At 40.8% G+C, this 24,933-nt stretch overlaps 1 protein-coding gene across 1 annotated transcript in view; it reads right to left on the bottom strand.

Annotated features, from left to right (window-relative positions):
* The window catches only part of CELF2 (CUGBP Elav-like family member 2), a 527,802-nt gene extending 503,614 nt beyond the window's left edge, over positions 1–24,188 (bottom strand). The window contains exon 1 of the mRNA XM_060160102.1: positions 24,112–24,188. Within this exon, the coding sequence (XP_060016085.1) occupies positions 24,112–24,164 (53 nt within the window). The 5' untranslated portion in view covers positions 24,165–24,188. The remainder of the gene's footprint in view (positions 1–24,111) is intronic.
* Positions 24,189–24,933: the final 745 nt, after the last annotated feature.

Genomic DNA, 24,933 nt, shown 5'->3' with positions numbered 1-24,933 from the left:
ATGCAGTTGTATGTTAAAAATGCTATTACATCAGTTCCAATGATTAACCAACTACTGAAAATGTTGGGGGACTCCACGAGAACAGATGTATCACATACACAGAAATCAACCTCTGCAGGGCCAAGAGTCAACCAGCTCAGCTCTGCCAGGGTCACCGTGGGCCCTTCACCTGTGTCCCAGTCCCCTCGGTGTCTCCCTTTTGCTTCTTATCTCTGGGGATGCTGGCTGGTGAAGGCTGAGATGCAGAAGTACATTTTGAAAGCTTTCCTTGGAAAGGTACCTGACCAAGTCCTCATACTTTACACCCCAAAGCCTGCTGTACCTACAAGTCTGACAAAACAATTCCCTTGGATTAACTTCTAGTAAATTAATCTGGAAGATATTTAAATCCAGATTCTATAAAATGATTAAGGATTAAAAATTATATCTATCTATCTACTTACCTACCTATCTATCCATCCTTCTGGTACACAAGTTGATTACAATCACTCAAAATTTCAAAATCATTAACTCATAGAAAGTCATCTCTGGAAAGAACCTTCTCTAGAAGTCTAAGGATGTTATAGATCTTAAAATGAGTCTCAGAGAGAATGTGATATATCCAATCAATGTCTATGGCTTGTCAATGATTAGGTAGGAACAAAGATGCAGATTTCCTGGAATAGAGACTGACTTGCAATTAAAAGTACTTTTAAACAATTTTGTTTTAATAAGTAAATAATTACTGTAATTACATGAATAACTTCCATGCCTAAAGGAAGGCCTAGCATATCCACATCTATTCTAGATCATCCTTGGTACTAGGGTCAAGGACACGATAAATTAGTAAAATAATGGATAAACCCTGTTAAGCTATTTCTTCAAACATTTTTTATTCTGTACTGCTTTTCCAAAGTGGTCTGTTGTCAGATTGCAAAGATAAATGATTTACATTCTATTTATTTTTTTCTTTTTTCCCTATCTGCAGAAAAAGGCATTAATGAGAGATTAGAGTGTTAGTTATGAAATAATTCTTAGCAGGTTAGTAAAATGAGGGAAGAAGGGCAAAAATCCCTGGATAAGCCATCATTTAGGTATTTAGCTTCTGAACACTCATGGGTGGACAGTAGCACCTATTCATGAGAATATAAAAATGTTTGTAAAATAGAGAAGAAAATGCCACATGGTGGTCCAGGGATATGGGTCAGGATAGTAGGATTCCCTACTTAATTATCTACAAAAATAGTTTGATCACACTAAAATTTCTGGGAAGCCAGAGGATTATTTAGTCCTGTCTGATTAGTTCTATGTCACCTGGAATGTTCCTTCACTCGCCATTCCCTGGAAGGTCCTCGGGAAGGGTGTTAGGTCATTTTATTTTAGTCCACACTAGCTGTGACTGTGCAGAGTTTGTCCTCACCCATAAAACAAGAGATCTGAATCTACGGATTCTAAAGCCATCCACTTCCCAAGACTGAAATTCTGTAATTCTGCTTCTCTTGATCACACAAATTGCCCTTGTGCCAACAGCAGGGCAAATTCTAGATCTCAAAGCTAAAAACCCAAAAGGAGAAACACGAGAGTCCTTTATCTCCTAAGGCTACTCGGGTGCCCTTGTGGATTTTCACTCTATTTCTTTTATCAGTTTCATCATCTGGATTTCAAACTTCTCAGCAATGGGGTCTTCTGCTCATCCCCAGTACATCTACCAAAGCACAGAGACCCAGATTCTGTCACGGAATTCTGTCCTTAGGCAGGGCTGCCTAATCAAAATACAGGACACCCAGTTAAAATGGAAATTCAGATAAATGACTAATAATTTTTTCTGTATATGTGTGTCCCATGCAACATTTGTGACATACTAATACTAAAAAATTATTTGATGCTCTCTGGAATTCAAATGTAACTGGATGTCCTATATTCTTATTTGCTAAATTTCACAACACTGAGAACATGAGTCCTTTCAGTGTGAAGTCCACCTTGGCCCCAGGTAGATGAATAACTGAGCAGGTTACACAGCCTCCAGGCTCTTTGGTTTCCTTACCTGTCGAGTGTCAATAATAATCATCTTCCTCAAAGGAGGACCAGCTCAAAATAAATGGGTACCCTGGAAAGACTACTGATTTTTTTCCCCATCCAATTAGTATTAGTGAAACATTTGCATGAAATTTATTCAGTGAAAACAGGAGTAAGCTGTTTTATTTTAATAATAAATGAGTGTTCAAATGAGAGGTTTTAATTTATTAGAAACCAAACCTTTTATGGTGTGATGACCCTGGCAGCTGTTTGCCTATACAGCCCCTTAGTCTGAATCTGTAAGGATTAATATTAGAGGCTGTACCTCAAGTTCTGAGTGTGGCTCCTGGTGCCGAGTATGGCTCAATTGAGGTAGATAATATTATCGTTACTAAAATATCTTTGTATGAATAACCTACTCCATAACCTGAAGATGGGCTTACAAGCATCATATAATCAGAGCTTCAGATATCAGAGATGATCTGGTCTAAGTTTACCATTTTACAGATAAGGAAACTGGAGCTTAGATAGATTGAGTGACTTACATGAAATCTCTAGCTAGGTAGATGTCCTCTGTGCTCTTTGTTGTTATGACAACTGACTTAGTGGAGAGGTACACAAATGCTCTCGATATCTAAATAGGTGACATAATTCATAAAGGATTTACTGCCACAAAGCAAAAATACCAGGCATATTTAAACACATGTGCAAATAGTAACTGTACCACTATGAAACTTTGTAGGAACACAGAAATCTTCCTATCACTGTTGGAAGCTTCAAACGTTGGCATCTTTCCCGAAAGAGACCCACTGAAATCATACAGGGGGAACCCCAGGGAGGTTGAAGCAAATGATCCTATTAGAGCCATCTCCAAATAAATGCCAATTTCCAATTGTAAAACAGCTCAAATGAGTATCCGAGTCTCTTTGGAAACGATTAAGATGCTTGTGCAGATTAAAATTACAAACACTTATTAAAACAGTATGCCCAAGAAAGCAGAGAGGACAAACAATAACACATGCAAAGGTCACCGCCTGATGAAATGTTTCCATTAGGTGGCCCAGCCCAGGCCCTTCCCCTGATTCTTCCCTCGTAATCAGAGGCTAAAAGAGGTGTGGGTGAGTGCTGGAGACAACTTTCCATGACCTTAAAACTTTCAACTTACAATTCATTGTTCTCAACATTTTCTTATGGATTTTGGCAGCCTGACCATACAGGCACAGATCTGAGCTGACCTCCTATGGCTGAGGTTCCCTCCCTGTCTGTTGGGCAACAGAGACTAAATATTTCTGACACGGCTTAAAAAAGGAGTTATTTTAAGTGGGTTTACACTGGCATTGTTATTAAAAGTAAGGCTTAACATTAAGAGCGTTAATGCTCCAATTAGTGACTGTGCGTAATTATGATCCCAAAGGCACGTGGGGTTAAGGAAATGGGAATATCTGGGGTGTGTGCTCAAGCTGGTTTGACGGGGATTTCAAATACTCCTCCAGTTCAGTTCACTTTTATTCTTTTTCAGAGTTTTGGGGGAGTATCTCAGGTTCCAGATATGCATTTGAACTTCGAGGGAGGGGGCTGTGGATATGACTGAGAGGTCACAAATACTGTGAGATGAGGCAGATGGAAAATTCTAGAAAACTCTGTCTTGTCTGGCCAAATACATACATAAATAAATAATAACCATTGCATGCTATTAATAGCATTCCCGAGTGTGCTTGACCTGTATAACACAGCTCGTTATTTAGGTGGTAAGAGTGTTTTCATAAAGTTTTTACATGGGTTTTAATATGCTAGCTTTCTACTTTTAAACTTTAATAACTGAGATTATTTGTATAAGAGGAACAAATTCAAAATAGTATTTGAAGGGAAAATTAACTTTTATCTCTTAGCTGTGGTGAACCTCAATGCTATCCGCCTCTCTCTGTATAATACCTAATATATCTATATCTAGATCCCTCTAGTAATACTCTGTATCTATATCTATCTAGCTATCTAATTATACATAATTATATGTAATTTAATACATAAAGTATATATAAATATATATAATTTAATTTACACCAAAATATGGTTTTTTTAATGTAATTATCGTCATTTGTCAAAAGATCTGAAATAAGGGTGCATGCTAATGGTATAAGCTTGGGGAAGTTTTGTGCCTTGTTTTTCTCATTAATAAAATGGGGATGGTAATGATATCTGCTTCCTAGGATTCATAGGGTTGTTGCAAGGATGAAACGAGAGAACAAATGTGAAATGTTTAGGATAGGGCTTGGTATACGATTATTCGAATGGCAGCTGACACTATACTTAGAAAAAGATTTCTTATTAATTCTATGATCTCCACCACATTTAATTCAGTATTTTCAAATGAATAAAACTGTTTGATGGTTTTCACATACATTTAACATAACTCAGCCACTCCACTCTTTTGTTTGTAGGAAAACACACACACACGCATGCATGCACGCACACATACATATATATACACAGCTCAGTTAACTAAGTCCCTCACTTTATTTCTTTTGCTTATAGACTAAACAGCATTAGGCGCAGAGAAGAGAGATCTAAATCTGAACAGTCAAAGCATAAGATAGATCACGACTCCCCATTCCTATTACCCAGGTGGGATTATAGTCCTATAACCAATTTCCATCCCTGCAATAGCTCTGATCCTTACTCTTCCCCACTCATCCCATAAGACTGTGCTGGGAAAGTCTGTAAATGCAGAATTAGCGCAACTAAAATGCTTGGAGACAGGGCTCAGATATTGGATTTTGACTTAATAATATGTAATTTAAACTACAGGCTCATTCTACATTTATTTTTAACTAGAACTCTGGAGGGTACAGGTCATACCTATATGTTTTTTTCTCTATGTTTCTATGCCAAAAAAAAAAAAAAGCTTTTAAAAGTGCTTTCTGGATTGTGGTATTTTTTTTCCCCAAGGAAACAACAGAAGAATAGAATTACGTATGTTATTTTTAATGACCTTTTTGCTCATCTCAAGAAAACATCCTATTTTAAAGAGCCCAGTGTATCTAGGCTCTTATCAGAATAAGTAAATAATTACTAAAAATTTCATTTTGGATTTATCTGCATCCATCATTGCCTTACAAGTGAAAATCTTTGAAATGTACAGAAATTTTCATTAGAAGTAGATTCTTTGGAATGCATCAATCCTAGGCAGGCTGTTAGGGTCAGCCAGTTGCTTTCCAATCAAGATGAAAAATAAAAATCTGTAATAAATAAATATCTAATTTTCTTAACTCCAGATGACTAGGTTTCCAAACTTATTTCAAAAACATGTTCTCTCTTTCTCTTTCCCTCTCTCTCTCTCTCATATGAAAAGGGAGTAGGAAAAGAACCTGCATTGCAGAAAAACAGTATAATAGTAAATCAGGTCTACATACAAGTATAAGTAGTTAATTCCTTAAAGAGACATTTTTTCCCCTGAGGTTCTTCAAATGGACGTTTGAACTTTTTCTCACTGAACACACATAACTAATCTATGGAATGTAATCCAATGGGGTTTTGAGAGCATTTTATTTTGAGTAAAAATAATGTCATGCCTAAACCAGTAAAGCAACTTTGCCTGTTGACTTCAAAACACATGATTGCATATGTGTTCCTAGCACTCCTTTTAAATTTTTTTTAACATCTTCATTGGAGTATAATTGCTTTACAATGGTGTGTTAGTTTCTGCTTTATAACAAAGTGAATCAGTTATACATATACATATATCCCCATATCTCTTCCCTCTTGCGTCTCCCTCCCTCCCACCCTCCCTATCCTAATACCATATGCTAACACATATATATGGAACCTAGCACTTCTTTTAAGCATTGTTTATATAACTCCTCTCCTTAAAGTGAGGGGGTTCCTTCCCTTGTAGAAAAACGTGCCTCCGAGGCAGGTAAGCGGCAAAGAGCTGTATCTACATTTGTACAGAAGGAAATGAAGGTCTGATGGCAGCAGGGTTCACATCACTGCACACTTCCTAGATGCCAAATGCCTTCCCAGGCTTTGGAGATACAAATGTGGGTGAAGTCTGGTCCCCTCTACCAGAAAGTCTATTGCATCCCAGCCAGCAAGGAAACAGATTTTGGAATAAGTAGTGACAATACAATGTGATTCTTGCTCAGCAGACATAAAAACAGGGTGCTGGGAGAGAACTGGAAGCCCCTGAGGCTTCTGAGTAGGGGAGAAACAGGATCACACTTGTCTAAGAAGATAACCGCAGTAGCTCCATGAGAAGCTCCAGAGTCAGGAAGGAAAGTGGCAGTGAGCCCTGCTAGAATCTAAAGCATTAGAAAGGAAGATTGAAGACCTCACTTATGGCCAAAGCACTAAGGAAGTTGAGAAGGACCTTAACTCAGGAGGTGCTTCCGAGGAGAAAGTGAAATAATTTAATGACAATTAAAGATGTGTGGTAGGGTCAGGAGCTAAGCCATTGACGACTGGCATTTTTCAAGCCTCAGTCCTAGGTCCTCTTTCCTTCCATGCCAATGTCACATACAGGCATTCAACCACCACAGATGTATCCAATTACCCCCTCTACACAAATGCACTAAATATAGATCTCTCCACTAGTCTCCTTGGAATTCCAGATGCATAGGGTCAACTCACTGCTTGAGTTGCTTGAGGTATCTTAGAGGCAATGTTGGACCAAAGCTGTCCAAAACCAACCCCAAATCTGGTTCTCTTGCAAGATTCAACTTCAGTAACACACCCCCACCATGCCACAAATCTACAAGTCATCCTTGGTATTTTTCTTCCCTCACCCTCATATGCAAGATCACTCCAAATCCTTAGATTTTACTTCCTAAATCTCATTTGAATCTGCCCACTCATCTCCATTCCCACTGCTATTGTCTTAGCTCTAGCTACTGTCATCTCTGCCCTGAGCATCTCCAACAGCCTCCAAAATGCTCTTCCCACATCCATACTTGTCCTCCTTTTGAACTTTTGGAAATGTAAATCTCTTCCTGGCACTGTCTCTGTTGAAAAATCTCAGTGGTTTCCACTGCTCTGAGGTTGAAAGAACAAAACCCTCAACGTGGCCTAGAATGTATCTTAGCACCTTTTCCTGCTAGTTAAGTCCTACAGCATGTTCTGATCTCACCTTAAGTACTCCATGGGAGTGCCTTTCCTGATATCCCTAACCAGGTCAGAGACCCATATATAATTCTCATAGCTCTCCATATCTCTGTACCACACAAGCGCCATTTTGTGTTTATTTTCATGTTATCTCATTCATGTTTTCCTCTCCGACTAGACATTAAACTCCATGAGGCAGGGGCCAGATCTGTTTCTTCTCACCACTGAATTCTCTTCCTCCAGCAGAAAACCTGATGTGTTAGGTAATAAACATTTGAATAACAACAGACTAAGTGAATAAAAAATAAGCCCGTCGTTCCTAATGTGAAAGAACAGTGAGACGGATAAAGTCGTTGATTAAAGTTGAGACTAGAGTTGGACAAATGAATCCAGTTAGGGACAAGGTATAGACTTTCCTTTTTTAGATTTCCATAGCATACCCCGGTGGGTTGTGGAATATACAAAATACTTTCAAGAGAGAAGTTGACACTGGGAGTCACCACGCATAGGTACTTGGAAATTTGCAGTGTTAAGGGGGTGGGTATAAAGAAGAAGTGCAAGTTCAAATATGTCCAGGAATGACCCAGAAAAGGTGGCGTCAACTGGTCAAGTAAGAGACCAAGGACAGTGGGTGTGAACTGGAGAATGCACGCTCTGCACCAAATCAGATCAAAACAAAAGGTTCTCTTTTGCTAAACTTAAGTATCTCACATTCTCCTTTTAAAGTAATTTTTTAAATCCAAATAAAATTTAAAATAGAACCAAAAGTAAGTCAAAGCAGGAGTAATTCTGAATATACTTTGTACTATTATAAAGTGAATACCCAACAGCCTGAAGAGGTATATAGGAGGGGTCTTATCTCCATTTCATAGATGAGAATACAGAAGCTTAGGGAGGTCAAAGATTTAGCAGGGATTATGCAGCCACTTAAACAACCCAATCACAAGCACCCCAAATCTGGGCTCCTCCCATGTGACTGTGCTGGATGCTTCCTGTTTTGTCTGTCTGGTGATACGCTATTAACGGTATCAGCCAAGCACACCTCTACCACAGGAAACAGTTACCCAGCAGGCCAAGCTGACCCTGGTTCAGAAGAAGTTCAACTCTCCACATGGAAGAAGCCTTCCATGAAGGCTGGGACCTTCTGCAGACCCCAGGAAATAGGCTACCTCTGTAAATAAGTATCTTCTATGATCATGTCTTCAATGGAAGCTGAACCTCATCTCTATGAAATGGAGCAGGACCCTGTGGGGCCCTCCTGGCACAAAAGCCTTTCTTCCTGTGTCCCCTGCTTCTTGTTTGTAGGAAATAGGTTTCATTCGGCCTCCTTGACCTTCCCTGAGTTCCAAAGGGCAGATTCAAACAGTTGCTAATCAGGGAAGGGAGGGAATGCAGAAACAAGAGAGGAGCAGTCAAGAAACAATAGTGCAGCCTTGGGGCAGGGTCTTGGTTCCTCCTCAAGGAATATATATAACAATATCTTTGAGTTCTTCTGCAGAACTAAAACCTCCACCCAGGTGGAGGATGGCAACTTCCAGCTGAGCACAAGATTCCTGGAGCACCACCCTGCTACCTCACCACCAACCAATCAGAAGAAAGTCACATACCCTGTAGCCCTCACCCCAAATTTTGTGTATAAAAACTATTCCCACAACACCATTGGGGAGTTCGGGGTGTTTGAACATGAGCCACCTGTTTGCCTTGCTTGGCCCTGCAATAAACATTTCTCTGCCCCAAACTCTGACATTTCGGTTTCTTTGGACTCACTGTGCGTGGGGCACATGAACTTTGCTTGGGTAATACTACCTCAGAGAGTCAGTACCTACCTAAGTTCACACAGCTATTAAGTGGCAGACTGGATCTGAACTCGGGTCTATTTTGCTTTGAAGCCCTCTCTCCCCCTACATGTTAGGCCCCAGGAACAAATTAGAACAAGAAATGCTGAGGAATGGAGGAAGCTCAGCAACCTCATTATCTTACTCCGTAACAGTGTTCATGCCCATAATTCAGGACAAAGAAAACCTAATATAGACAGATGTGTCTATTCCTTCTCTACAGCTCTGACTCACGACAAGCATCCGTTCACTTCATGCAACCTCTCCTCCTCGACCACCTGCCATGTTTGTTGTGTACCATCCGGAAACTTTGGGAACCAGTTTCCAAGTTGCCTGTTTGATTTCCTGATGCCACATAACTCTGACCTACAGACTTCCAATTTCCTTTTCCAACTCCCAATCTTCTTTCTTAAGGAAGGGGCAGAAGAGTGCCAATTATCATAGTTTATCTTTCCTCTACTAGAGGTTTTCACATTGAAGACTCTAGTACAGACTTTGGTTACATGCTGTCTTTTTAAAAGAATATCTGCTTAACTTTAATCCATTACCTGAATCTGGAACCTACTAAACCCAATTGTTACATGGAGTCACCTGGGGAGAGTTTAATGGAAAAGCAAGGCAGCAAATTAGTACCATATGATTAGCGTAATACTAAGTTTGTTTATCCAAGGTTTTTCAGAAGAATGCACCGTATTTTTAAGATATGACTTGTTTTCCATATCTGCATGGAGGCTTGTTGCTACTTAACTGGACATTTAATTTTCCACTTATTCATTTTCCTGCTTACAGACAGCTCGATGGCTATTCAGTATGTGCATAATACAGAGAAAAATAATTATAGGAAAGGGACACAAAGAATGTCATAATTAAACTGTGCATTTGCAAAATACACTCCATATACCCGAAACATCTTGATTCCTATAATCAGGTAGATTAGGTTTTCAGTAAATACTTTTTAAAACAGAGGTTTATCTAAAGTCAGAAACAGAGAGGAAGCTCTCAGAATCACCTTGTAACACAAAATTAACTACCATTTGCCTCCAATCATTTTTTTTAAAAAATCAGATATAAAGAGAAATCAAAATGTAAATCAATGGATTTGTGAAACATGAGGGCATTTTCCGTGACCTTCTAGAACGGGTTTATTTATTCCTCATCTGAACTCTCATTAACAAAAGCCACTGTGCCTACCAATGGCAAATGCAGAAATTTATCGCCTCAAGATTTGGTTCAAACTTTTATTTTACAGTTTGGAGATTAAAGTTCAGAGCAAATTCAGTTGCAGGGGTCAATGCAAGTAAAAGATCTACGTGGGAGAAGGGTGTTAGGACAAGTTAAAAAAACATTCACAGTCTTTATAAAGAAAGAAACATTGCCAAAAAATTAGAAATGATGATCAAAAGGGACTTCAACTAATTACCAGGACGAAATACCCATGCTATGAAATTTGGAGTCAAAGACTCCAAATCTTCTTACTCTCTCTTTCTCTACTTGATGGTGTTTGAAGTTTATATGCAAAATATTTCTCTCTGATCCCCATCTAACTAATGGGCTCGTTGAGAGGACTGGTGATTCTGCTGATTTACTGAACAGTGACCTGCAGAGAAAAAGCAAAAGACAAGGAAACCAATTTTATGGAAACCAACAAAAAAATTAACTAGAGATTTAAAGCTTAATATAGCTTTATCCTCCAGAGAGCTTTGCCTGATTGCAGACAGAGCTTAAGAACAGGATTCAAAAGCACAAACACGCTAGTTCTGTTTTGAGAGCTCTGCTCAAGATATGTTCAATAAATGGAAAACCACCTTTACCACCTGCCTTTTGTCACGAGAGAAGACAGAAAGGCAAAAACTAGTTTGGGAAGCAGGGAAAAGGGCTTTACTCTCCAACTCAGTTACTGGTTTTTAAATGTTAGATAAAAATCCAAGTTCTCAGGCACTGTTTTCCTCAAACACACTCTCCCCTCTTTCAAAAATGAAAATAACGACCCTCCCTTCCTTTCCTTTGGAAATATTAATTGAGCAAATGATGCCTTGCGTAGCGCTTGTTCCTTCCTGCCACTTTCTGTCTGTCATCACCAATGCCAGGTGCCCACAGGTGAAATCTGCCTCCTGCTCTAGGAGGGGACAGTTGGGAGGTGGGGAGGAGGAAGACAAAGCCAACGTGCTGGGAGGGAGCTTGATTCCATCCCGGGCAGGGCCGGCACTCAAGAGAGGGTTTCCTGCCTATTGAGGTGAAGTTATAAATGTAATTAAAGTCTTTAAGAAAGAAATTCTGCCTCAAACCATGTCCCTTTCCAGTGGTCTTCTCTTGTGTAATTCTAGCTCTTTGCCCAGAGGAACTGACACTTTCGATCTAGTCATGTAAGGGCAATTTATTGTGAAGTGGTAATTTATTAAGTGAGATTCAAGAGTGGAGAGAGCTCTCAGAACCAGGAAGGGACTCAATTCACCCTCAAGTGCTCCCGACTCAGGTCTTCTAGACAGAACCTCTGGGGCACAGAAATCCTCACCAAACTTCTAATTCCTGAATACTTCTGTCCCCACTCCCACCCCACTCCCCCATGCTGCGTAACTGGAAGTAAGTCTTAAAACATAAATTCCTGGATGTCATATCATGTTAATCTAAATTCAGAGTAGGCGATAACTGATTGATCTCTCTGAAGAGCCTTCCCACGCTAGAGGAAGCTAGGAAAGCTGCGGTACTTCATTTGGCCTGGGGCCAGTTCTTAATCCTAAATCTCTTGAAAAATGCTATTTGTGTTCTGTAGTGATTGTGATGAATGGCCCATCATGGTGGGGGCAAAGAGGTACCTATCATAAGCAGGAAACGTGGGCTTCTATGAGATGCTAAATCTCTCTGCTTGCTATGATCACGCATGTATTCAACCTGCCTTCAGCCCGTAAGGGAGTTTTACTTTTGTTTAATAATCAAATGCATAGCCACATCCTAAAGAAGAGGGCAATTCTGTGGTGATGAAGACAGCAACAGTGGATAGAGACCAAAGGCACCGGGAGTCATGTTAGATTTCTCCAGAAGTCACTTTCTGACTGACTCTCTTGGGCTTTGGGCGATCAATTATCCCAGCTGCCTTCTTTCCCCAGATTCCTATAACCCTTGTAGGGCAGGTTTCTCAAGATCCTCTTTTCTTTTCTTCTCTTCCTTGGTGTCATTTCATCATCTGGCCCCCTTTCCCAAAGGGATGAGTTCCTGCTACGGATGATGAGATTCCGGGTCATCATAAAGGACAGGTGGGTAAGAGTGCTGGACCTTCCTTTAAAGGTAAAGGATGCCTTGCTTCTTGCCTCAATGTAGCAAAAGTAAGAGGTGACCCCAGGTCTGAGACAGTTCAGCCACCCTTCCCTCACTCCTCAGATACTTTCTCTTCTTCCCGGGGATGAAAGACAAGCACAGCTTAAGCCAGCTCAGCACATAGCATTTGAGGAAACATAGTCTCTCTTGCTGCTTTCTCTGGTTTAATTTCCCTACTGTTGTGCAGGCTGCCTTGGCTCTGAGAGGTCCGAAACTCAGTGTAGCATACATGGGCCACTGGCAAACTATGGCCTGTGGGCCAAATCCAACCCACCGCCCGTTTCTGTAAATAGAGTTTTATCAGAATACTGCCATGCCCATTCAATTCTATATTGTCTCTGGCTGTTTTTGTGCCAACATGGTAAAGCTGAATAGTTGTAACAGATACCATATGGTTTGTCGGCAAAGCCGGAAGTATTTACTAACTGGCCCTTTGCAAAAGAAGTTTGCCAACCCTTGGTTTAGACCCCTGTAAAATGGAGACAAAATATTCAGTGTTTGATTAACCTGCAGCAGAAACATTCCTAACTAAAGCTGCGGTTTCAATGAGAAACAGAGTAGAAGTTACTTGGAAGAAGCTAGATTACATCAGGGAAAAAAAATGGGTGTTCTACATAGTCCAACCCAACTCATTAGATTTATGTAAATATATACATAGGGGTTTTGAGCCAATGCTACATTTAATTATAAACTATTGCTTTTGCTTCAGTTTGTCATTGTTTCTCTCAGGCCATGAGGGTTTGGGTTTGGCAGAATTGGCAGTAGGGGAGGCTCTCTAAGTAACATAGAATGTTCCAGCTCCCCTCTCTCAACCCCAGGATTCCCAAACAAATGGTTTTTGAAATCCTTGGTTGAGAAACTGATGGGCCCCATCTTGGTCCCTCTATACTCAGGCCCTCTGGAAACTTGTACATGAGAGGTGGCTGTCATCTACATCAGGATCCAAATATTCTTGGGTTCCCTGGGCATACTTCCATTTAATAGTACCCAATCTCACTTTCCATCTTTGTGTAAAAGAACTATACTTGTTATGTCATTCAAATGTGTAGATTTCATAAATACCTAAATACCCACCATAGTGGGCCTCGATGTTGAGGAAGTTCACCTAATTTAAAAGTGGGCAGAGAATCTGAAAAGACGGTTTTCCAAAGAAGACATACAGATGGCCAGCAGGTACATAAAAAGGTGCTCAACATCACTAATCATCAGGGAAATGCCAATCAAACCCACAATGCAGTATCATCCCACACCTGTTAGAATGGCTATTTTCAAAAAGGCAAGAAATAACAAGTGTTGGCGAGGGTGTGCAGAAAAGGGAATCGTTGTGCACGGTGGGTGGGAATGTAAATTGGTGCAGCCACTATGGAGAACGGTATGGAGGTTCTTCAAAAAATAAAAAGTAGAACTACCACATGATCCAGCAATTCCACTCCTGGGTATTTATCTGAAGAAAATGAAAACACTAACTGGAAAAGATATATGCACCCCCATGTCATGACAGCCTTATTTACAACAGCCAAGACATGGTAACTACCTAAGCATCCATCAGTAGATGAATGGATAAGAAGATGTGATATATAAACACAATGGAATATTCTCAGCCAGAAAGAAGAATAAAATCCTGCCATTTGCAACAGCATGGATGGACCCTGAGGGCATTATGCTCAGTGGAATGAGACAGAGAAAGACAAATACTCTATTATCTCATATGTAGAATCTTAAAAAAACAAATACCTCAGCCCACAACTCAAACTGCTTATAGATGCAGAGAACAGATTGGTGGTTGCCAGAGGTGGGGGGTTGGTGGCCAATTAGATGAAGTGAGTCAAAAGGTACAAACTTCCAGCTATAAAATGTGTAAGTCACGAGGATGAAATTACAGCATGGTGACTATAGCTAATAATACTGTATTGCATATTTGAAAACTGCTAAGAGAGGAGATCTTAAAAATTCTCATCATAAGAAAAAAATTGGGGACTTCCCTGGTGGCGCAGTGGTTGAGAGTCCGCCTGCCGATGCAGGGGACACGGGTTCGTGCCCCGGTCTGGGAAGATCCCACATGCCGCGGAGCGGCTGGGCCCGTGAGCCATGGCCGCTGAGCCTGCGCGTCCTGAGCCTGTGCTCCACAATGGGAGAGGCCACAGCAGTGAGAGGCCCGCATACCGCAAAAAAAAAAAAAAAAGAAAAAAAATTTGTAACTATGTTTGGTGATCGATGTTAACTAGATTTATTGTGGTGATCATTTTGCAATCTATGCAAACAGGGAATCATTATGTTGTACACCAGAAACTAATATAATGTTATATGTCAGTGATACCTGACCAAAAAACCCACATTCCAAATAGTCATTTAAACTACATCTCTGTATAGTGATAACTAAATGTTAAGGAAGTTCTAATGAAGTAAGTGGTCGGTCGATGTGAATAGGGTTATCAGGCAAAGTTACCTTCAGGAGCTTAGGTTAACAAACCTTTGAAGCACATGTGTTTTCACGGAGAAGGAAAGAACAGTCCAGCTTTTGGGTACTCAGTAATGGTTGTTAGGGTCGATAACGATCATGATAATGATGGTGGGAAAAAATATCACGGTGCCAGGCCTCAGAAGAAGCATTAAGTTCCATCTGTAAATACCAAACTTAAATGAGGGCAACATTTTTCCAGTTTACAAAATCTTTCACTTACTCACCAGGAAACATGACAAAACAGAGAAAACTGCTGTTTCCAGGGGCCTCTTACAATTCTTTCTGGCTTAGACATTTGTGTCTCTATAAGAATGAAAAACTAGTGCAATGAAAAACAAAGGGCGTGCCAAAGCCATGGGTAACTGAAACACCTGCAACCCAGATTAATTGCAATACTCAGCCCCACAGGACTGGTCCTATGATTGCTAATGTCAGTACATGTCAGCAAAACTCATCCCGGGAACAGCTGATTTACATTATTGCCCTAGTTCGAGACAGAACATCTGAAAACAGGTTTGTACTTTAGTCCATCAACTCTACAGAAGGACTGGGAGTAAAAGAGCCTTGAAAGAATATGTGGATCAATAGAAAGAGAATTGTTCTGCTGGGAGAAAAACTCAACAATATAGGGAAAGGATGCACGGTATGGCTCAGAGGTGGGACTCAGGGTCCTGGGGGAGAGTGCTTCTTTGTTCTATCTCACATTGATCACATAATTTTATAGAAGGGGATCCTTAGATACAATCTGGCTCAATCTCTCATCTTACAAATGAGGAATGTGTGGATGTCTGTTCAAATCCTGGCTGGGCAAAATGCGGTGTTGGGTAATAGTAAGGATGCAAGTGGATGCAAAGATGAATGGGGCGTGGACTTTATCTTTTGAGAGTTCACAGTCTAGGAATGGAACTAAGATATACATAAATATTACAAAGTAGGACATCTGCACTTGCACTGGAGCATCCAAGGTTTAGATTCAGGGCTATGAGCATTTAGGGGAAGAAAACCTTCCTTCCTGGTGGGAGAGAGGGAAATAAGTATCCTTGCAGGAAATAAGTATCAAACCTGCATCAGGGCTGGGCACTGTTGGAGACACAGTGGTAACCAAGAGAGACAAACCATGTCCTCGTGAATAATATAGTGTTTGGGGAGTGGAGATTTTTTTAACACAGAGATGCAGAAAGGAGAGTGATTAGTTGATCTGTTGAGGTACCTTCTCCTGTTGCACTAAAACAGAAAGGGGAGGTAAACACAGGGACTCCATGTGGGAACAGACGTGAAACCTACACACTGAGTCCGCTCCTTATACTATAATCTATAGCATATGATGCTGGTATTCGGGAACTCTGAGTCTGAACACATACTTGGGGAGTGTAGAGAGGTAAGTGTCAGATTCTCTTCCCAAAGAGTGGAATAAAAGTGCCAGGTGATTCTCCTCTATTTTGGGAAAATAACTTCCCTGTGCTCTCTGACCCCTGGGAGACGTTCCCCAATTACAAGGATTTCCTCTTGTGTTTCTCCTAACAGAGATTTCACAGGATCTGGATGTGCTGGGTTTGTCCTTGCTGGTCCAGCCCACTAGGGAAACAGACCCGTTCAGGAGGGGGAACAAAGTAATTGTCAAGTGAATATTTTTCTGCTGATTATTGGAGTCAGTGGAGTGGAAACAAGTCCTGAGGGTGTTTTAGTGTTCTGGTTTTTTTGGAGTGCTGGAAGGAGATGTAAAAGCCTTGGCAGTAGCATTCCAACCTATAGATAACAGGATTTCTCTACTTTACATTTTAATGTGATCTTATAATACTCTGTTATTATTAGTTATGTAATGTGCTACATTAGTCACGCTTTGTGAAAAATAGTAGATTATTCTGATACAATACATTATTTAAAAGGCCCAGATCTTGTATTCATTTTTATAAACATATAATTCTCTACCTAAAGAATTACTACTGGATATAACTCTGTTTTCATAGCCTACTTCCCCCCTGCTCTGCAAAGGTTTTCTAAAGAACCCAGTAGTAACTAGGTCATGATTCTTCAAACTTTCCAGTGGGGAAAAAAAATGATACGGTGCAAATTTTTCCCAACTGAGGCATAGTTAAGGCAAGATGCTTCATTAAGTTACCAACATACCAAGGAAAGGTGCCATGACCAGACAGTACCTACCTCATAAGGTTGTCGCAAAGATTAAATGAGATATTAAATACAGAGCTCTTAGCATAATGCCTGGCACACAGAAAGCATTAATAATTCTTCTATCATCCTCTAAGAAGACTAATCTCTGATCTTCAGATGGCCAGCCTGCTCTCACTGGACACCAAGAGAGTTCCACGTAAACTCTCCTCACTCCAAGCGCCTCCAAGATGTCATGTAACGTGAGCTGAAGAGTATCTATACATGGCATTCATTCAAAATCACACAGCATGCTTTCCTCCGTGAGTTTGGAATTCATCTTGGGAGATGTATCAGGCATGTGAAAGGGAAACATCTCCTAAATGAGCTGGAGAAAGCAACGAAACAGAAAGAAACGAGGCCAAGCACTGACTTAAAACATGTCAGGATTTGGTCTATTTTTTTCCATCAACATGTGCTGTTCTCATTAATGGGAGTTTCTCACACACTCAGTAAGGGAACAGGCAAAAGTGTATTTTGTTATAGCCTGAAGGCTCACCCAAACATTTAAAGAATTTGGGGAGCCATAAATTTCCTCCAGACTATAATCATCTTTGTGAGATCAAGTGCTCATGACCGAAAACATCTCTGATCTGTGAAATATGATCAAGGCTCTTTAAAATATTTTTTCCCAATAAGTAGGTAAGTTCATGATATGTACTTTGTCATGAGATTTGAAAACATCCTTCCAGCTATCTGTCAAAACTACTTCCATTTTCTTGTTGGTCAAATCATTAGCCTAGGTAACAGATGAAAGGTAGGCTATGGCCCTTGGACCAAATCCCACCCACTTCCTGTTTTTGTAAATAAAGTTTCATTGGTTCACACTCAACCTTAGTCATTTACATATTACCTGTGGCTACTTTCATGCTAGGATGGCAGACCTAAGTAGCTGCAACAGAGACTGTGTGGGCAGCAAAAACTGACCTATGTACTATCTGGCCCTTTATAGAAGTTTGCCAGCCCCTGATCTAGATCGCTGTCTTGGGTAGAAAGAACTCTGGTTGAATAACAGTCATCTATCAGATTCCCAGAGAATTTAAAAATTTCCCATGTTATCAAATCCAGACACTTTGCTGACTGGAACAGAAAGGAGGAAGTGAACAGAGAATTACTAAACTGGGAGTTAGAAGTCACTCATTCATTCATCCATTTATTCATTCCACATAAGACACCACCACCATTCCTGTGGTAAATACTGGCATTAGAGTATGAACAATCTGGCCTCAGAGTATAAAGTCAATGAGGGAGACAAACAGTGACCACGTCATTCATTCATCCTTCATTCATTCATTCTCTGTAATGTGCCAGGAAATATTTTAGGCACCAGTTAACCATACCAGTTAACCACACCAATTATACATTCTAATGGTGAAGAGAAGAGAAATAATAAGCACATGTGAAAATAGCAGGTACTGATAAGTGCTATAATGAGAATATTAGTTCAACCATATGAAACTGAAATTTTTATAGGTCTACAGTAGTTGAATATTGACAATTTTATATGATTCAACCTATCAGTGAGAAATGCTGAAGAGTGATTTTTGGATGGCCTTAAATTAAGGGATCTGGGAGGGAGAGATAAATTAGGAGGTTGGGATTAACATATACACACTACTGTATATAAAATAGATAAACAATAAGGTCCTACTATATAGCACAAGGAACTGTACTCAATATCTTGTAAAAACCTATAATGGAGAAGAATCTGAAAAAGAATATATATGTATAACTGAATCACTTCTGTACCCTTGAAACACTAATTGTAAATTAAATATACATCAACAACAAAAAATTTTTTTAATAAATTGAGGGATCAAGGAAGGCTTCACTGAGGAGGTGACACCTGAGCTAAGACTTGAATGACAGCAGCATCTTGCCCTGCAAACATCAAGGGAGATTTCCAGGCAGGGAGAGGGAGAGCCCCTTGCAAATACTCTATGGCCAAAGTAAGCTTGGATCGTTGGAGGAAGAGAAAGAAGACCAGAGGGGCTGAAGCAATGTGGGCTCTGGGGAAAGAGGGAGGAAATAAGGTTGAAGAGGTAGTCAAGGGCAAGGTCAGATGGGGTCTTGTGGGTTAGGATAAGGATCTTGGCTTATACTTGAAGAGTAATGGGAGGGCTTTTAAAAAGGAACATCGCATGATCCGATTTATGGCTTTTAAGTGTTTTCATTCCTCTTCTGTGAGAAGTAGACTATGATAGCAAGAACTGAAGCAGGGAGACTGAGGAGGTAGGACGGAGTTCTGAGCAAAACAAGACTACACAGCAAGGAATGGTGGAGAAAAGTGGGGAGGCAGGAGATGTTTAGGAGTTGAAATCATCAGGAGCTGGTGATAGTTTAGATGTAATTAGGAGGGAAAATGAGGGATGAGGGAGGATGCCAACTTTCCAATTTGAGTACCTGGCCAGATACCTACGTGGTGTGATTCATAAGCCTGTGAACACCAGAAAAGAAGCAGGTCTTAGGGGAGATAATAGGTACCATTTTCAACCTGTTGAACTTGAGTCATCTTTATGACTTGCTTTCCCTCAAGTGGTATCGATGAACATGAAATCTTATATGAATCAGACTGGCAGGTTTGTTTTATTCTTTTAATCATACATCTACTACCTTGTCATTTCCTTTTTCGTCTTCTATGTACTATTTTTTCTTGATTTAGCTGATTTTGATTCTCTTGAGTGAAGCTTTTGTGTTTGTGCTTTCCCAATGGTCAAGAGGGGAGTCTTACAGTTGCAAAGTTGTTGGCATGTCTTTTGGTGGAAGTTGTTTCTTTTATGCCCCTTGAGGTAGACAGGAATTAATACAGCCAACAGTAGGATTCCCAAGCTGGATTTTTTTTCCATTTGACAAAGTGGACCTAGGAGGGAGTGATGCTAAATATACAGTGCCTGACAAAGGTTTAGGACCGGAACTTGTATCCCACCCTCAGATCATATCCTAAAACACTAAATTAGGGTGTAAGCAGATTCAAAAAATGTGCCTTGCAATCACTTTTCAAGAGCAGCAGATTTGGCAGAACTCCAGGCTGCATAACTGGAGCAAACATCTGAAAATATTCCAGGGTAGGCAGGTTTGAAAGCCTTTCCGTGTTATATACCAAGCATTCTGCTCACCTGTTATCAGACAAAGGCAGTAGCAGTATTATAATAGGATCTCCCACCTCTGGATTTGAAAAGCATTTTATTGACGTAAATCATATCACGTACAACCCTGTATGCCATCAGCATACACATCTTCAGTCTCCTGCTAGATTATCCCACTTAGAAGGTCATGTTATATCTTTCCTTCTCCCACATACACAGGCTCACCTCAGAGATATTACGGCTTTGATTCCAGACCGCTGCAATAAAGTGAAAGTCGCAATAGAGTCACATTTTTTGGTTTCCCAGTGCATATAAGTTATGTTTACACTATACTGTCGTCTATTAAGTGTGCAATAGCATTATGTCTTAAAAAAAAACAATGTACAGGGACTTCCCTGGTGGCGCAGTGGTTAAGAATCCGCCTGCCAATTCAGGGGACACAGGTTCGATCCCTGGTCCGGAAGGATCCCACATGCCGTGGAGCAACTGGCCCCGTGCGCCACAACTAATGAGCCTGCGCTCTAGAGCCTGCAAGCCACAGCTGCTGGGCCTGCGTGCCACAACTACTGAAGCCCGCGTGCCTGGAGCCTGTGCTCTGCAACGGGAGAGACCACCATGATGGGAGAGGCCACTGTGATGAGAGGCCCGCGCACCGCAACAAAGAGTAGCTCCCGCTCGCCGCAGCTAGAGAAAGCCGCGCACAGCAACTAAGACCAAACACAGCCAAAAATAAAAAAATAAATTTATAAAAAAAAATACAAGGTACATACCTAATTAAAAATATTTTATTGCTACTAGTGGGAAGCAGCCACATAGCACAAGGAGATCAGCTCCGTGCTCTGTGACCACCTAGAGGGGTGGGATAGGGAGGGTGGGAGGGAGAGGCAAGGGGGAAGAGATATGGAGACATATGTATATGTATAGCTGATTCACTTTGTTATAAGGCAGAAACACCCATTGTAAAGCAATTATACTCCAATAAAGATGTTAAAAATATATATATATTTAATTGCTAAAAAATGCTAACCATCGGGCTTCCCTGGTGGCGCAGTGGTTGAGAGTCCGCCTGCCGATGCAGTGGACACGGGTTCGTGCCTCGGTACGGGAAGATCCCACATGCTGCAGAGCGGCTGGGCCCGTGAGCCATGGCCGCTGAGCCTGTGCGTCCAGAGCCTGTGCTCCGCAACAGGAGAGGCCACAACAGTGAGAGGTCCGCGTACCGCAAAAAAAAAAAAAAAAAAAAAAAATGCTAACCATCATCTGAGCCTTCAGCCAGTCATCATCTTTATGCAATGGTAGCATCAAAGATCACTGATCACAGATCACCAGAATAAGTATAATAATGATGAAAAAATTGAGATATTCTAAGAATTACCAAAACGGGACACAGAGACACGAAGTGAGCAAATGCTGTTGGAAAAATGGCACCAAAAGGCTTGCTCAACACGGGGTTGCCCCAAACCTTCAGTCTGTTTAAAAAAAAAAAAAGGCAATATCTTCCAAGTACAATAAAGCAAAGCATTAAAACAAGGTGTGTCTGTAACGGACAGAGCGTTAGTGTTGGTGAGTGAATGGTTCCATGAATCAGAATTAGCCAAGCTGATGCCCGAATATAAACAATTAAGGAATTTAAAATGCGACACCTAAACACTACACACTTCATAATTGCTTATCGCAGGAAAGAATTACACACAGTTAAAATGATGATGGAATAGCACTTGCCGAGAAGAGGTGTGGACCGAACGAACTTAGTGTACCCAGAGGTCAATGGGAAGATGTTTCTCTTTTCCCAGGTCTTCCCAGTCCAAGTTTGTGAAGCTTTACTCCAGACATAAAATAACCTTCACTTATGTTAGAGACACATTTAGGGGAAAGGCAACATTACCACTGGCTTCTAAGTGTGTTAAGACTAGGGGTCATTATCTGAAAAGGCCTTTGAAGGGCAACATTTTTAAAGATTTGTCATCTTACACATGTTCTTAGAGCTGGGGCCCACCTTATCCACTTGTGCAATAATAAGTTAATCACCCAAAACAATTTTTTAAAAAGCACCCTTAAGAAATATTTCAATTTTAGAAATAGGTTAGTAATCCAGTTAAAGAATGAAATTTATTATAATAGCTGCATCATAAGGACATGTACAGAAGTACTTTAGCATCTCTCAATTAAAAATAAAATTTAAACCTACAAATAGAAGAAAGTATCACTGACAGGCCCATAAAACATTCGTGCCTTTTCATCTAGAAATCCTGGGAATTATTTAATGAGAGCAGGAAGGTATAGCTCTCTGAGTCGTCGTTCATATAAATCAAGGACTGGAAACAATCTAAATTTTCAATCAACAGGGTAATTTAGTAAAACAATGTACATCAACATCATGATGCTGTTTTAGTCATTAAAATTATGGTTATGAAGGGGAGGCAGAAACATGGAAATGTGTTTGATATTTAACTGGAAAAAGAGATTATAAAATGACACATACTATACGACATGTACACACATGAGGTTCTAGAAAGCAAGATGCAAGAATTTTTAAAAAGAAAATAAGATGGATAGTGGCCAATTTTTCTTTTATTTGCTCTTTTGTATCATGTGGTTGCTTTTAAAAATAATCAAATTAGTTCACTGCAGCACTATTTTCAATAGCCAAGACATGGAAACAACCTAAATGCCCATCAACAGATAAATGGATAAAAAAGATAAAGTACATATACACAATGAAATACTACTCAGCCCTAAAAAGGAATAAAATAATGCCATTTGCAGCAACATGGATGGGCCTAGAGATTATCTTACTGTGAAGTCAGAAAGAGAAAGACAAATACCATATGATATCACTTATATGTGGAATCTAAAATATGACACAAATGAACTGATCTACAAAACAGAAACAGACTCACAGACATAGAGAATAGACTTGTGGTTGCCGAGGGGGAGTGGGAGAGGGAGGGATTGGGAGTTTGGGATTAGTAGATGCAAACTACTATATATAGGTTGGATAAACTACAAGGTCCTATTGCCTAGCACAGGGAACTATATTCAGTATCTGTGTTAAACCATAATGGAAAAGAATATGAAAAAGAATGTGAATATATATGTATATATAGGTATGTATAACTGAATCACTTTGCTGTACCATAGAAATTAACACATTGTAAATCAACTATATTTCAATAAAATAAATTTAAAAAATACAATTTGAAAAAAAACTAAGGCAGAGCTCAGGGAAATAAGTAATAGCCAATTAATACAAGATGTCAGGAAAACGAGGTGACGTTCTGGGTCTTGGTTTAGTTCCAATGGAATCATGTTTGGGAGTAGGTATTCGGGACAACATGCCATTGTGTTAAACCACTTTTCATAAAAACTCCTCCATTTAACATTTTTGTATTTTAAAAATTGCCCAAAGTGCTTTTGGCTGGGAAATACCCTTCAGTGTTAACTTAGACCTAGGAAGGCATTGTGAACTCGGAAGGAGTCAGCTTAGACCCAAGTGGAGGAAATGTATGAACTTTCGCCACTGTGAGGTCCTTGGGTTCTCATTTTTCTGGGTCTCTGAATCATGAAGAGGTCTGAGTTCACCTTTTCAGGAGCATTCAGAGAACGACCTTGTTTCAGAAACTCTACTCTACTCATTCCATTCCGACGTCAGCTGAGTTTTTATACGACCGGCTTTTCCAAATTAGGCCTGGGGGTGGGGAGGAGAGGTCACAGGAGGAAACAGCATTTCCACAGACCCTCTTAAAAGAGGGGAAGGAATAGTCTTCTGGAAAGTTCGCTCTTTTATCTGAAGTCCCAGAAAGTTTCCCACATCCCCTCTGACGGATTCAGCGCCCCATGGAACGCAATAATAAGTATAACTGGCTCCCTGAGTCAGCCAATGTCAGGAATCATTCCAGTAAGACAAACTCTCATTAAAATGCACCGCCTCCCCCTGAGGGAGTGAAACTGAGGACTTCTCCCGCCCCTCTTTCCACATCCGCTGGAAGTTGTTTCCGCGTCACCACGGAGCATCCCGCTAAGCAGACCCGGCGGTCCCTGCCACCCACCCCTGGCACTGCACGCAGCATCCCACGCGCCGTAATCCGGGTGCGGGCGGGGGAAGCACTTGGCCGTGAACGGTAACAGCGACGAGAGAGAAAGAAAAGCACAGGCCTACCTTAAAACTTTCCAGTCTTTGAGTGGATCCAAGTCAGAGATTAAGGAGACCATTGTCTAAAGGGCGGCCGAAGGCAGATCCAGTCCCGAGAGGAGGGGGCGCGGGGAGGGGATGCGGGGGAAGGAAGCGGCCGCCGGCTGCTCGGCTCAGGCCCGGAGTGACCGGGCGCCTGCACGCGCGCGGCTCTTCCTCCTTCTAGGATTGATAAGCACTTGTCCTGGCTTTTCTCCACGCCCACGGCCTAATCAATCTTGCGCTAGATTACTCCCCAGCCCCGGCTCATTTCTCCACACCACCTTTTAAAGCCCTTGTAATCTGCGCCAACTGATCACATTTGACCTTTTTGTAGCCCACTTTATTCCAAGCACAGCTCTCAGTTAAATCTCTCTTTATTAACACCGTCCTCCTTGGCTTGCTTTTGGAACAAACAGATCAAGCCTGAAGCTTCCAGACTTTAACAGCAATCATTTACAGATTACTGCAAGCTGCAGCTCTCTCCTCCTCTGGGGCATCCTCGTGAGATTTTGCTTTCATATTCCTGTCAGAAGACCGGTTAGGTTTCTTTTTTCCCTTTTTTTTTTTTTTTTTTTTTTTGGTGGCTTGGGTCTGGGACACCAGCGTCGGGCTTACAGCTTCCCTCAGAGGCTGTAACTACATGACTGTTAGGATTTGTTTTTTAGAAATCATCTGGAACCGGCCTGCTAACAAGCTAGAATTTACTGTGTGCTTTCTGGCAGGGAATTTGTTACACTGCTTCCCCCCCCCTTTCTTTCTTTCTCGTGTTTTAAAAGAACGTGAAGAGGGGGGAAAATGTAGAATCTC

The sequence above is a fragment of the Lagenorhynchus albirostris genome, chromosome 1, assembly GCF_949774975.1.
Source record: "Lagenorhynchus albirostris chromosome 1, mLagAlb1.1, whole genome shotgun sequence".
NCBI lineage: Eukaryota > Metazoa > Chordata > Mammalia > Artiodactyla > Delphinidae > Lagenorhynchus > Lagenorhynchus albirostris.
The sequence above is the reverse complement of the archived record's forward strand: the minus strand, read 5'-3'. Positions and strand labels throughout refer to the sequence as shown.